At 39.5% G+C, this 14,964-nt stretch overlaps 1 protein-coding gene across 2 annotated transcripts; it reads left to right on the top strand.

Moving 5' to 3' along the window:
- The first annotated feature begins 764 nt into the window (after positions 1-764).
- Positions 765-12,080, top strand: prelid3a (PRELI domain containing 3A). 2 transcript variants are annotated; one of them, XM_034175357.1, is made up of 7 exons: positions 767-1,078; positions 2,205-2,373; positions 2,706-2,795; positions 5,747-5,817; positions 11,300-11,402; positions 11,615-11,689; positions 11,852-11,872. In XM_034175357.1, the coding sequence occupies exons 1-6, from the start codon at positions 1,047-1,049 to the stop codon at positions 11,672-11,674; spliced, it is 525 nt and encodes a 174-aa protein (XP_034031248.1). In that variant the 5' UTR covers positions 767-1,046; the 3' UTR covers positions 11,675-11,689; positions 11,852-11,872. The 2 variants fall into 2 exon arrangements, with proteins under 2 accessions (XP_034031247.1, XP_034031248.1); XM_034175356.1 differs by lacking the exon at positions 11,615-11,689 and having other exon boundaries at positions 765-1,078; positions 11,852-12,080.
- The last annotated feature ends 2,884 nt before the right edge of the window (positions 12,081-14,964 follow it).

Genomic DNA, 14,964 nt, shown 5'->3' on the forward strand with positions numbered 1-14,964 from the left:
TTATTCTGTCTAACTTGATGCAGCTCGTGCCTCATGGAGATGATGCACACTCTCGGTCCAATGAGAGCGGCACTCTGAGCAGGGTGGAGATGATGCTGGAGAGATGCTTAGCGCATGCGCAGTCGTGGAGGTGGGTGCAGCACAAGTAGCAGCAGCAGAAGCGGACATAAGATAGAAGGGCACTCGGCGAGTTCATCCCTCTGCCAAATACAGTAATAATGGGCACCTGCATTATTATCTATGACTATAAGAATTGCTGAAATATGTTGGAGATAGTGTAAATAGGAAAAACAAAACAGGCAAATAATTCACAGAAAAATATAAATGCTAACAGAAATAATTAAAATGATTAATTATTGAGGAAGTATGAACAGACTATTGAAGTAAATTATCAAAGTAATTTAAAAAAATAAAATAGAATATTCATACATTAAATAAAAGAAAAAGTGAATGTACAAAAATGTAAACATATACGTGAATATTTTTGTTTATTTTTTTACCCAGATTTTCTTCTATTACTTTTTAAAACATGTTTATATTTATTGTTTATCCTATCAGCGCATTTATTTCAGTATGCATTCATTTTTTTTCCAGTATGTTTTAAGTGTTTTAACTAGTTCTTTCTTTGTCTGTGATTTTTTTTCTTGTTGTTGTTTTTGCTTGTTGTTGTTGTTTTGTATCATTGCATTTAATTTACTTTGACTTTTGACAGTCCACTAGCTGGTTTTATTTTGAAAGTCTAGACCAGAAGCTGTCGCGGTCTGCGCTTTCTGACACCGGCTTTTTCCCTCTTCGAAGCTGTATTTGCGTCAGTCTTCGGATTCGCTCTTTTGTTTCTAGGAATTGCGCAGAAAAGCGAAGGACGCAGCTTCTCTGTGCGCACTTTGCGTGCGCTTCGGCTGTTAAGCAGACGGAGAGACGCGTGGATGATGCGCTAACGGACCTGATCCTCCTCCGCAGGCCCGCTGGGTTCGAGGTTCGGATCCCAGCAGCTTCTTAACGGTCAGAATGATATTCCTGCGATATGAGAGCGATTTGTGTGGAAAATGAAGATTTGGAGCACGGAACACGTTTTCAGGTCAGTCAGTAATGTTTTAATCAACAGTGTTAAACGTTTATGAATATTTTTATGTTTTTTCCTGATTTAAATCCGTATAAGTCGATTTTGCGGATTTTGGTCAAGTAAAAAAATCAATAAATACCCTGCACGCTGGAAAGCTGATTGATTATTTCTTATTCTTCTGAACTATTTTTGGAACTTGTTATACTAAAGATGACGAGCTACGTAAGAAAATAACATTTTAAAAAACTTCTAAATTGATTAAAAGTTTTTAAATCCATATAGAATTAACTTTATTTTGTTCAGAAATATTAATTAAGACTACTTAGTACTAGTTATTGCTGATCCTAAACTGTCTGGCAGGTGGTACAGATCTGTCAAGGCTTGCTTTATGATGTCATAAGGACTTATACACCCAACACTGTAAAAAAATGTCTGTGAAATTACCAGTGAAATCCTGTGAAATCACAACATTAAAAAAACTGGTAAAAGAAAACAGTGGAGTAATGTTTAATTTACAGCAATAATGTGTAAAATGTGGAGCGAAACTAAACTGTGACTTTAACAGTACAAATATGTTCAAATAATCCAATGCCGTTGTAGAATATGCAAATGACTGTAGATTAAACACAGAAAAACCGTAATACCAAAACCTGTACAATACAGTTCGATTTTACAAATGAGAATTTTCACAAATACAGTAAAATACTGATAATTAAGGGTTTGAAAAAAGAGATGATGTGTTTAAACCACATTTTGAGGATAATTAAACATGAGGTGACCGTTGTGCAGAGATTTTATCTTCTAAATAGACAATAAAATTACAACAGGTTTACACTGTAAAATTTACATATTTTATGTCAAACCATTTACATATTCACTGTAATTTTAACAGAATTCTCCTGGTAACCACAGCTGTGGGGATTTTTTTTACAGTGAAGGTTTAAACTCCTCTGTCAGGTGACTGAAGTTTGTGGAATTCAACTGGGTTCTCTACCCAAAGAGATCATCATGAAGTCAATGTTTAGAATAACTGTTTTTTATACTCCTCTTAAAATCAAATCAGTAGATTAAAGTAGGTGTTTGCTCATTAATATGCTTTTGTTTCCCTCCTTGCATGTTACTTTGCACCATCCATGTGCAGTTATCCATGGGAGACTGTGATCAAAGCTGCTATGAGGAAGTACCCCAACCCCATGAATCCAAACGTGGTCGGGGTGGACGTGTTGGACCGGAATCTGGACACAGAGGGACGTCTGCACAGCCACAGACTGCTCAGCACAGAGTGGGGCCTCCCTGCCGTCGTACGAGCGGTCAGTCGGTCGTCAGCACCATCACGAAAATATATACACCTACATGGATCAACATCGTGTGGTTTCACTCAGTGGATGCAAACACAAACACAGCAGCACCTATTAAGCTGCTGAGACTCAATCTAGTTACCATAATTTATTTGTATTTTGAAATAATTTACTTGCACAGCAAATATATCCTGGTTGAATGAAGAGAAACCACTCCACTGCCCCAAGATTTAAGATTTGTCAGGAGGAGGTGTTCATAATCTGTGTGTTCCACTTACATGTGCCGTGTCGAGTGACGTTTGCCCTGATTTAGATGTACATATGGTGCATTTCTGTGTCTGTAGATACTGGGAACCAGCCACACACAGACATATGTGAAGGAACATTCCATCATTGACCCGGAGGAGAAGAAGATGGAGCTGTGCTCCACAAACGTGTGTATACACTGAACACAACAGCCAGCAATAAGTTAACTAATAACTACAGTGGGGCAAAAAAGTATTTAGTCAGCCCCTGATTGTGCAAGTTCTCCTACTTAGAAAGGCAAGAGAGGTCTGTAATTTTCATCATTGGTACACTTTAACTATGAGAGACAAAATGAGAAAAAAAAATCCAGGAAAAAACATTGAAGGATTTTTAAAGAATTTATTTGTAAATTATGGTGGAAAATAAGTATTTGGTCACCCGCAAACAAGCAAGATTTCTGGCTCTCACAGACCTGTAACTTCTTCTTTAAGAAACTCTTCTGTCCTTCACCTGTTACCTGTATTAATGGCATTTATTGGAACTCGTTATAAGACACCTGTCCACAGCCTCAAACAGTCAGACTCCAAACTCAACCATGGCCAAGACTAAAGAGCTGTCAAAGGACACCAGGAAGAAAATTGTAGATGTGCACCAGGCTGGGAAGAGTGAATCTACAGTAGTCAAGCAGGTTGGTGTGAATAAATTAACTGTGAGAGCAATTGTAAGAAAATGGAAGACATACAAGACCATTGATAATCTCCCTCAATCTGGGGCTCCATGCAAGATGTCATCCCGTGGGGTCAAAGTGATCATGAGAACGGTGAACAAAAATCCCAGAACTACATGGAGGGACCTGATGAATGACCTGCAGAGAGCTGGGACCAAAGTAACAAAGGCTACAAACTACACAGAGAGGGACTCAAATCCTGCAGTGCCAGGCGTGTCCCCCTGCTTAAGCCAGTACGTGTCCAGGCCCGTCTGAAGTTTGCCAGAGAGCATGTGGATGATCAAGAAGAGGATTGGGAGATAACATATGGTGTGATGAAACCAAAATGGAACTTTTTGGTTAAAAACTCAACTCGTGTTTGGATTAAGAAGAATGCTGAGTTGCATTCCAAGAACATATCTACTGTGAAGCATGGGGGTGGAAACATCATGCTTTGGGGCTGTTTTTCTGCAAAGGGGACAGGACGACTGATCCGTGTTAAGGGAAGAATGAACGTGGCCATGTATCATGAGATTTTAAGACAAAACCTCCTTCCATCAGTGAGAGCATTGAAGATGCAACGTGGCTGGGTCTTCTGGCATGACAATGATCCCAAACACATCACAATGAAGGAGTGGCTCCCTAAAAAGCATTTCAAGAGGAAACGTTTGACCTCTGTCATTTTCAACAAAGATTATGTTACAAAGTATTGAGTTTTTTCAGGCTCCTCTCCTGTGGAACCAGCTCCCAATTCAGATCAGGGAGACAGACACCCTCTCTACTTTTAAGATTAGGCTTAAAACTTTCCTTTTTGCTAAAGCTTATAGTTAGGGCTGGATCAGGTGACCCTGAACCATCCCTTAGTTATGCTGCTATAGACGTAGACTGCTGGGGGGTTCCCATGATGCACTGTTTCTTTCTCTTTTTGCTCTGTATGCACCACTCTGCATTTAATCATTAGTGATCGATCTCTGCTCCCCTCCACAGCATGTCTTTTTCCTGGTTCTCTCCCTCAGCCCCAACCAGTCCCAGCAGAAGACTGCCCCTCCCTGAGCCTGGTTCTGCTGGAGGTTTCTTCCTGTTAAAAGGGAGTTTTTCCTTCCCACTGTAGCCAAGTGCTTGCTCACAGGGGGTCGTTTTGACCGTTGGGGTTTTACATAATTATTGTATGGCCTTGCCTTACAATATAAAGCGCCTTGGGGCAACTGTTTGTTGTGATTTGGCTCTATATAAAAAAATTGATTGATTGATTGATTGATTGTTTTCCTCGTCACTGAGGGATTTCCACAACATCAACCAAACCATGACCTCTCTGTACCATTTGAAGGATTGTTTCAGTTATCTGCTGCACTAGATCTCTTGATCAATTGCCGGACGGAATCTAGATCCAGGGTCGATCCAGTGGCACCTGCGCATGGGTTTGTTTAATGTGGGAATGCCATTACATGCCGACAAACACAATGTCCTTGACAGATCCTTCTCCTGATCTGATGGCTGGAATATCACAGACGATCAGGGTGTTTATCTGCCTTCACAATCGTTGGGTTACAAGCCAGCACCTCTGCCTGATCCACCGTTGAGATCTTCTTGTTACACCAGAGCCCCGTTAGCCATCTCATGTTCAGGGTTCCTGTTGGGCCTTCATGGTTACAGTAGAGACCACAGGAGACATAAGGTCCTTACTGTATTTCACCCCAACAAGCAATCCCCTACTTGTTCCACTACTCAGGTGTCACAATGTGGACAAATGGTTGGATTTTTAACACCCACAATAATGTCTGGTTGACAGCCTAGTTTGGACATCATGGCTCTGTACGCATTTGGTGCAATGGGGGGGAGAAGCAACGTTTTTCTGCCTAGCTCCAGTGGCTCCAGGGCAGAGGGTGTGTATGTTGGTGGGGGGTGGTGGGGGTGAAGGGGGGAGACAAAGAGAGAGAGAGTGGTGGAAATTTATAAGTGCCAGTGAATGCACTATGGCAACAAAAGCAAAGTCGGCGTGATTTTGAGTGAGCACCAACTGCATACCTTATATGCAAATGCTGAACCACAGTGTTCTCGTCCGATCCGCTGCTCGTAGCGTACTGGGAGTTTTCCATCCCTCGGTCCTCTCTATCTTCTGTGGATCATCACATTCCACTTGGATGTCGATGACTCACAGCTGTCCCGAACTGAAGAACTTGCAAGTGTAAAATTTGGTTCCACATTACATTTTTATTTAACCTATTCTCCGTATGACCGCCTGCACTGAACCGTAACATCCATACCGTGACAACGATGCATGCATTTGTAAATGTACCACCTCAAACATTGCATGTACATCATGACAGGAACATGGATATTTGTTGTGCGTATTGTAGTAACTGTACCAGATGTTGATACCTCCATATGGAATATGATCCTTTTCAGTAAATCCAAATTGATGTTTTCTTCCAGATTACACTCACCAACCTGATTTCAGTTGATGAGCGGCTTGTGTACCAGCCACACCCAGAAAATCCTGAGGTGTAAGTACAAGTGATCTGTGAAATACAGAGGATATGTGTGTCATGAACCCGCTTATGAAGGTGTATCTGAGCATTACACTCCTTAAATACAGCTCTAGACAGCACTGAACTTTGCACCAGGTTTTGCTGATCTAAGGTGCAAACGGTTTCTGGTGATGGATGATGTTGACACGCCAGCTCTGTATCCGACCACACATCATTTTTAGACCAGCACACCCACGTGAGTGCAAATGGTATCATGATCTAGAGCAGGGATTCCCTACATATTAGAGGACAGAGACTGGACAGTAGAGTGGTACTGTGGGACAGTTATGTGGAACAATGTCTTCAGTGCCACTGTGGCAAGTTCTGGGGATGGGATAGATCAGGATTCAAATGAAGCCTTTCGTCCTCAGTACAGGTGAACCTGGTTAACGCACGCAAATTGGGGTCCACAAAATCAAACCGGAAGTTATCTGAAACTGTGAGTTAATGAGGTTAACCAAAAATATACAGTAGTCTAAATTTTCTGAGTCCACAAATCGACCGTGAGGAAAGCCAAAGCTCAAGTTACACATACGCGAGTTAACGGTTCATCTGTAATTTGTCCTCTTATACCGGTGTGAGAGAGGATTCAGATCCTTCCCACTGGTCTGAATGAACCTTTACTGCCCCTGAGTCTTTCTTTGCAGCCCCAGTAAAAAAGTTAATGTCAGTTGTTAATTTTCTCAGATATTTTTCATCTCACTGCTTCATTTCCAGTAAAAGTGACCACTGATATTTCACACCTTTAACCACTAAGATGAAAAATAAAAAAAACACTAGTGTGGGCATAAAAATTCTTATATTTCCATCCATCATCTTGAGACAGGGATTGACCCAATTTTGTTTCCCACCACCTTACTGCCACAACACCAAGATCCAATCCCCTAGTTCCTCCCGGTGTGTAGTGAGCTCCTTGCATGGCAGCACCCTGACATTGGGGTGAATGTGAGGTGTTAATGTAAAGCGCTTTGAGTGTCTGATGTAGATGGAAAAGTACAGTCCATTTAACATTTACCCACAACTCATGTCAAAACCCATCAGATAACTTTATTGTACAAGATCAACCATCTGGTGGCTGTGTCATTGTGGAACATCATTCAATCCCTGATCCAAGACAGCGGTCCAAGCTACTCGTTGCCTGCAGTCTATGCTCGTTACCGGCTGTTTGAGTGAATCACAATGTCTGCTCAAGCATTAATCGGCTCTATACCTTTCACCAACAGGTGACACCATTAAAATGTTTTCACTGTATAGCCTATTTAAACTGAAAAGTTAGCTTCGATAACCATTAATCCACGAACTGAAAAGTTAACTTTTATAACGCTAAAAACAACAATAAAATAGTATTGACTCAGTTGCTGCCACATCGGATTGTACTGTCAGCTACTGATAAGCCAGTTTCGAGTTTAAGCGACGCAGGGGCTGCTGGGTAAATTCAGGATCACAAACACAAAGTGAATGCATGAAAAATAAATTAATAAAAATAAAGCCCCAAACATTTGTTGTGAAAGTGTAGTGACACGGACCCACAACAGGGGGCGTAAATGAACGGACAATGAAAGAGTCGAATATGAACACTTTACTGTTGTGAATGAGCACAACCACAACACAGAGGAATGTGAAATTTTGCAAACAGTCAATCACAAGGGTGACGTGTGGGCAGGCTCGAGGATAGAAGACGTCTGTCCTGAGATGAACCGGAATCACACGATTTCCTCCGCCACCGAACCCGGAGAATACTGGAGCCGCCAAGTCCCGAGTCCCCAGGTGGCCACCGTCTTCGAAGGTCGGATCTGGTACTGCTGGCAAGGAGCAGAGACAATAAGATATGGGTGTGTGCACACCCAGTAACAACAACGATGGAGAGTCCACCTCCACCTCTAACACACACTCGTGCAGCTCCTGTCTCAACACTTATCTGGTGGGGTAGTAAAGCGAAGCTGTCGCCGGTCACGCCAATCTCCAGATAAAACACTCCGCAGGAAAACAGCTGCAAAAACGAGTTCACTAAACAAAGTCAATATGACACAGATTAAGGCTGAGAACGTTACCTTAACGGGTCGACGATATCTCGGCAATGAGGTGGAGATGACGTCCGGGTTTTATGGAGTGAGATGATGAAGTATGGATGGGTGACAGCTGTCAGGAGATAATGAGTGACAGCTGTCACCCCCGGCTGTGTCCGTGGCGGCAGCGCCCTCTCGTGCCTGAAGCCCGCACTTCAGGCAGGGCGCCCTCTGGTGGTGGGCCAGCAGTACCTCCTCTTCTGGCAGCCCACACAACAACATTGTCATCATCTTTATCAAAAGCAGTAAATCGCAGTATTAAGAGTTACAGTTTATCTCTGTATTATATTTATAAACTGTTACAGTAATGGATCACCCATGTTACGTTCAATGTGACTGGTAAAATCTACACCTCACAAAGCAAATGCATGAAAAATATATAAATAAAAAATAAAATCCCAAACATGATCATCATCTCTTTCAAAAGCAGTAAATTGCAGTACTAAGAGTTACAGTTTATCGCTGTATTATATTTATAAACTGTTACAGTAATGGATCACCAGTGTTACGTTCAATGTGACTGGTAAAATCTACATCTCACAAAGCAAATGCATGAAAAATATATAAATAAAAAATAAAATCCCAAACACGATCATCATCTTTTTCAAAAACAGTAAATTGTGTATTAAGAATTACAGTTTATCTCTGTATTATATTTATAAACTGTTACAGGAATGGATCACCCGTGTTACGTTCAATGTGACTGGTAAAATCTACATCTCACAAAGCAAATGCATGAAAAATATATAAATAAAAAATTAAATCCCAAACACGATCATCATCTTTTTCAAAAACAGTAAATTGTGTATTAAGAGTTACAGTTTATCTCTGTATTATATTTATAAACTGTTACAGGAATGGATCACCCGTGTTACGTTCAATGTGACTGGTAAAATCTACACCTCACAAAGCAAATGCATGAAAAAAATATCAATAAAAAATAAAATCCCAAACACGATCATCATCTCTTTCAAAAGCAGTAAATTGCAGTACTAAGAGTTACAGTTTATCGCTGTATTATATTTATAAACTGTTACAGTAATGGATCACCAGTGTTACGTTCAATGTGACTGGTAAAATCTACATCTCACAAAGCAAATGCATGAAAAATATATAAATAAAAAATTAAATCCCAAACACGATCATCATCTTTTTCAAAAACAGTAAATTGTGTATTAAGAGTTACAGTTTATCTCTGTATTATATTTATAAACTGTTACAGGAATGGATCACCCGTGTTACGTTCAATGTGACTGGTAAAATCTACACCTCACAAAGCAAATGCATGAAAAAAATATCAATAAAAATAAAATCCCAAACACGATCATCATCTCTTTCAAAAGCAGTAAATTGCAGTACTAAGAGTTACAGTTTATCGCTGTATTATATTTATAAACTGTTACAGTAATGGATCACCAGTGTTACGTTCAATGTGACTGATAAAATCTACATCTCACAAAGCAAATGCATGAAAAATATATAAATAAAAAATAAAATTCCAAACACGATCATCATCTTTTTCAAAAACAGTAAATTGCGTATTAAGAGTTACAGTTTATCTCTGTATTATATTTATAAAGTGTTACAGTAATGGATCACCCGTGTTACGTTCAATGTGACCGGTAAAATCTACACCTCACAAAGCAAATGCATGAAAAAAATATCAATAAAAAATAAAATCCCAAACACGATCATCATCTCTTTCAAAAGCAGTAAATTGCAGTACTAAGAGTTACAGTTTATCTCTGTATTATATTTATAAACTGTTACAGTAATGGATCACCAGTGTTACGTTCAATGTGACTGGTAAAATCTACATCTCACAAAGCAAATGCATGAAAAATATATAAATAAAAAATAAAATTCCAAACACGATCATCATCTTTTTCAAAAACAGTAAATTGCGTATTAAGAGTTACAGTTTATCTCTGTATTATATTTATAAAGTGTTACAGGAATGGATCACCCGTGTTACGTTCAATGTGACTGGTAAAATCTACACCTCACAAAGCAAATGCATGAAAAAAATATCAATAAAAAATAAAATCCCAAACACGATCATCATCTCTTTCAAAAGCAGTAAATTGCAGTACTAAGAGTTACAGTTTATCGCTGTATTATATTTATAAACTGTTACAGTAATGGATCACCAGTGTTACGTTCAATGTGACTGGTAAAATCTACATCTCACAAAGCAAATGCATGAAAAATATATAAATAAAAAATAAAATTCCAAACACGATCATCATCTTTTTCAAAAACAGTAAATTGCGTATTAAGAGTTACAGTTTATCTCTGTATTATATTTATAAAGTGTTACAGTAATGGATCACCTGTGTTACGTTCAATGCGACTGGTAAAATCTACATCTCACAAAGCAAATGCATGAAAAATATATAAATAAAAAATAAAATTCCAAACACGATCATCATCTTTTTCAAAAACAGTAAATTGCGTATTAAGAGTTACAGTTTATCTCTGTATTATATTTATAAAGTGTTACAGTAATGGATCACCCGTGTTACGTTCAATGCGACTGGTAAAATCTACATCTCACCTGTCACCTTGAGTTGCCCCACTGGAGAAAACCCACATAAGTTTTGTCTTTACATAAAAATACAGCAATAAGCATCTTTTCACTTTAAAAAGGTAAAGATTTACATCTACACTCTGTCTTTAAAGCAGACACATTAATTGTCGATTTATGCAACGGGAGCTCATCTCGACAGAACACTGGCCTGACTGTAGCAGACACAAAACAGATAGGAACTAACGTGGATGATTTTAGGGTTTACAGATGTTTTTGACCATTAAAATTTACTCACTTTACCAGCAAAAAAAAAAATAATAATAATAATAAAAAAATAAAAAATGTTAGCAGGCTGAAAGTTAGCGGAACTAAATTTAGTGGACGCTAATCGGTCCGGTGATGGTTTTCAAAGTTAGCTGAAAAGCTAATCCTGTAACGAAAAAGTTAGCTTTGCTAATTAGCAGTTAGCAGATTAGCGGAACTGTGTCCACTACTGCTTATTTCCTTGTGATATATTATTTACAGGAAAATAAATAACAAATCACAAAGCAGTAGATTGTAGTTATCTTTCCCTTCGCTTCCTTCTGGTTTTTGTGGCCCGACTCAGCCCAGCCCGTGGCCCAGTACAGATCTGTGGCCCAGGGCTTGGTACCCCCTGATCTACAGAATGAGGGTGCTCGGTGTAAAAGTTAAAACCGCATTTGATGAAAATTAACATTGTGCACCACTTTCCACCAAGTGGAAGATCTGAATCTCGGGAAATCTTGCTATTCAACAAGACTAACACTGAATGTTCCCTCGTTTAAAAAAGATGCTTTTGATGTAACAGAAGACCCTCCTTCTCTTTGCTTTCTGTCTTTAGTACCATCCTGACGCAGGAGGCCATCATCATGGTCAAAGGAGTCGGACTCTGCAGTTACCTGGAAGGGATGATGGCCAGAAGAATGTCTGCTAACGCCAGGAAGGTCAGACACCTTCAGGTTCTGTTCCTCCTGTCCATCTTCTGCATGTACTCTGATTGAAGTGATGATTTCTCTGCATGCTTTCTAACTTTACTGCCTTTATACGTTCTGTTGTGCTCCAGAGTCACTCTTCTGGAAAAACGATCTGAAAGACGACAGAGGTCTCACCGTGCACGTTGTGTTTCATCTTCTGTCTTTCCTGTGTGAATCTGTAGGGATGGGATGCAATTGAGTGGATTATTCAGAACTCTGAAGGCGAAAACATGCCACTCTGACATTTACTAACTCTGGTAACTCTTCGCTTTACATTCCTTTGCAATTTTGCCCGTCGTTTTTGCCAGATCAAAACCAGCATGCTGCTCCTTTTTGAACTCTGAAACCTGCAAAATTACATACGGGATAATTCAAGTGTGTCACCAAGAACTCAAACCGGAATGTGTGTTTAAACACAGGACTGCAGCTCCATGGTGATGAAGACTGTGTCTCCAACCTGTGGGAGGCTCTGTGGATTTGTCTCGCCACACCTCCTCCCTCACCCTGCGGGAAAATCACTGCTGCTGAAACTGAATGATGAAGACGAAGCACTGAAATCGGCACATTGGAAAAATTGTGCATCACCTTTGAGTGCCATTTAATGCTCTTAGTACCAGGACTACTGAACATTAATGCTTTCTGAATTAAAACAAAACAAAACAAAAAAATAGCAGAAATGACAAGGAAAGGAAAAGTTTATCTGTTTGACATGTAGTACCATTGAATGACCACAAGGTGAATCGATTTCAGATCATTCACAAAGAATCGTAGGAGCATCTTTAGTTTAGAAAAATGCTTTGAATTTATTTAGATGAAGGGTGCTTTGACAAATGTGTGAGAAATGTAGATGTGCAGACTGTAAAAAAAAACAAAAAACAAAAAAAAACAAAGTACCGAACAAAAGCGAAAGTATGCAACAAACACAATGACTTTTTCCACTGATGTCATTCTGCTGTATTGTTCTGCACTAATGAGTACTAAAGGAGTCTGCTGAAGGTACAATAAGAAGGTCATTGCTGGTGCTCGTGTAGCTGCTTTGCATGATAACATAAGGTTTTATTAAGGTAGTGTGACAGTTAGCTGTTAAATTGTTGATGCATCTTTGGAGGAAAAAAAATCAAACGTGCCGTGTTCCTGCTGTCAAAGCAACAAATACAGTGGGGTAAAAAAGTATTTAGTCAGCCCCTGTTTGTGCAAGTTCTCCTACTTAGAAAGATGAGAGAGGTCTGTAATTTTCATCATAGGTACACTTCAGTTATGAGAGATAAAATGAGAAAAAAAAAAATCCAAGAAATCACATTGTAGGATTTTTAAAGAATTTATTTGTAAACTGTGGTGGAAAATAAGTATTTGGTTACCCGCAAACAAGCAAGATTTCTGGCTCTCACGGACCTGTAACTTCTTCTTTAAGAAGCTCTTCTGTCCTCCACCTGTTACCTGTATTAATGGCGCCTGTTTGAACTCATTATCTGCATAAAAGACACCTGTCCACAGCCTCAAACAGTCAGACTCCAAACTCAACCGTGGCCAAGACCAAAGAGCTGTCGAAGGACACCAGGAAGAAAATTGTAGATGTGCACCAGGCTAGGAAGAGTGAATCTACAATAGTCAAGCAGGTAGGTGTGAATAAATCAACTGTGGGAGCAATTGAAAGAAAATGGAAGACATACAAGACCATTGTATTGTACTGTATACAAGACCACGCAAGATGTCATCCCATGAGGTCAAAATGATCATGAGAACGGTGAACAAAAATCCCAGAACTACATGGAGGGACCTGATGAATGACCTGCAGAGAGCTGGGACCAAAGTAACAAAGGCTACAAATTACACAGAGACGGACTCAAATCCTACAGTGCCAGCCGTGTCCCCCTGCTTAAGCCAGTACGTGTCCAGGCCCGTCTGAAGTTTACCAGAGAGCATGTGGATGATCAAGAAGAGGATTGGGAGATATCATGTGGTGTGATGAAACCAAAATGGAACTTTTTGGTTAAAAACTCAACTCATTGTGTTTGGATTAAGAAGAATGCTGAGTTGCATTCCAAGAACACCATATCTACTGTGAAGCATGGGGGTGGAAACATCATGCTTTGGGGCTGTTTTTTTGCAAAGGGGACAGGACAACTGATCTGTGTTAAGGGAAGAATGAACGGGGCCATGTATCATGAGATTTTAAGCCAAAACCTCCTTCCATCAGTGAGAGCATTGAAGATGCAACGTGTCTGGGTCTTCCAGCATGACAATGATCCCAAACATATGGCTCAGGCAATGGAGTGGCTCCGTAAAAAGCACTTCAAGGTCCTGGAGTGGCCAAGTCAGTCTCCAGACCTCAACCCCATAGAAAATTTGTGGAGGGACTTGAAAGTCTATGTTGCCCAGCGACAGCCCCAAAACATCACTGCTCTAGAGGAGATCTGCATGGAGGAATGGGCCAAAATACCAGCTACAGTGTGTGCAAACCTGGTGAAGACTTACAGGAAACATTTGACCTCTGTCATTGCCAACAAAGATTATGATACAAAGTACTGAGTTGAACTTTTGTTATTGACCAAATACTTATTTTCCACTGTAATTTACAAATAAATTCTTTAAAAATCCTACAATGTGATTTCCTGGATTTTTTTTTTCTCATTTTGTCTCATAGTTGAAGTGTACCTATGATGAAATTACAGACCTCTCTCATCTTTCTAAGTAGAAGAACTTGCACAATCAGGGGCTGACTAAATACTTTTTTACCCCACTGTACACTGGCAATCTTTTGATGGAATGCAGGTCAGCAATATCACTTTAAACCTGCAGACTGGTGTGAATTGGGATGCTGAGTATGGAAAATCAATCAGGGCTAACTCAATACAAGTTCAAGAAGGCAAAAATAGAAACACGGTGTATAGTCCTCTTTATTTTTAAGAAAAACATGCCATTATTGTGTTTGGCCTGAGATCTGGGTTTAGGAATGAAAGAAACTGACAGACGTTTCAAATGCTGTGTAACTTTAACCACACCTGCTCCTAAATTCCTTCATGAATTTTTTCTTTTTCTATTTTTCTTCATGCATGGGATGATGAGACTATGTACAGCACAACAAGCCCAAACAACAGGTAGCAGCAGACAGGTTTATGATAGATTAAACTGGCAAAAGAAAATAGCTTTTTCTATTGAGCTGGTCCATCAGAGATAACCACATTTTGGTCTGTTAATCCTCATATATATATATATATATATATATATATATATATATATATATATATATATATATATATATATATATAATAGCAGGTGGTTTGTATTTCAGTCTAATCCAGTAGGTGTCAGCATTGTGATCTGGATAATCTGTACCAGAATGAAAACAGTCAAGTTTAAATGTCAGGGGAGGGACCAATTAGTCTTCAAGAGTGACTTTTTTTTAACAAATACTGTGGGAATAACAATGAATTCCTCTGCCTTAAAATGACTGTGTTGTTGCTTTAACAGTGGAATCACCTCTTCATCATACTGCCATATGTTAAGATGCTCCATAGCATTGACTGTGAAT

Source organism: Thalassophryne amazonica, chromosome 7 (genome assembly GCF_902500255.1).
Source record: "Thalassophryne amazonica chromosome 7, fThaAma1.1, whole genome shotgun sequence".
NCBI lineage: Eukaryota > Metazoa > Chordata > Actinopteri > Batrachoidiformes > Batrachoididae > Thalassophryne > Thalassophryne amazonica.

What these genes read in the sequence shown, in the direction of transcription:
- prelid3a (XM_034175356.1), top strand. Translation starts at nt 1,047, where the DNA reads ATGAAGATTTGGAGCACGGAACACGTTTTCAG. An exon ending in AGCACGGAACACGTTTTCAG is followed by an intron (nt 1,079 to 2,204) that starts GTCAGTCAGTAA and finishes ATCCATGTGCAG; the next exon opens with TTATCCATGGGAGACTGTGA. An exon ending in TGGAGCTGTGCTCCACAAAC is followed by an intron (nt 2,796 to 5,746) that starts GTGTGTATACAC and finishes GTTTTCTTCCAG; the next exon opens with ATTACACTCACCAACCTGAT.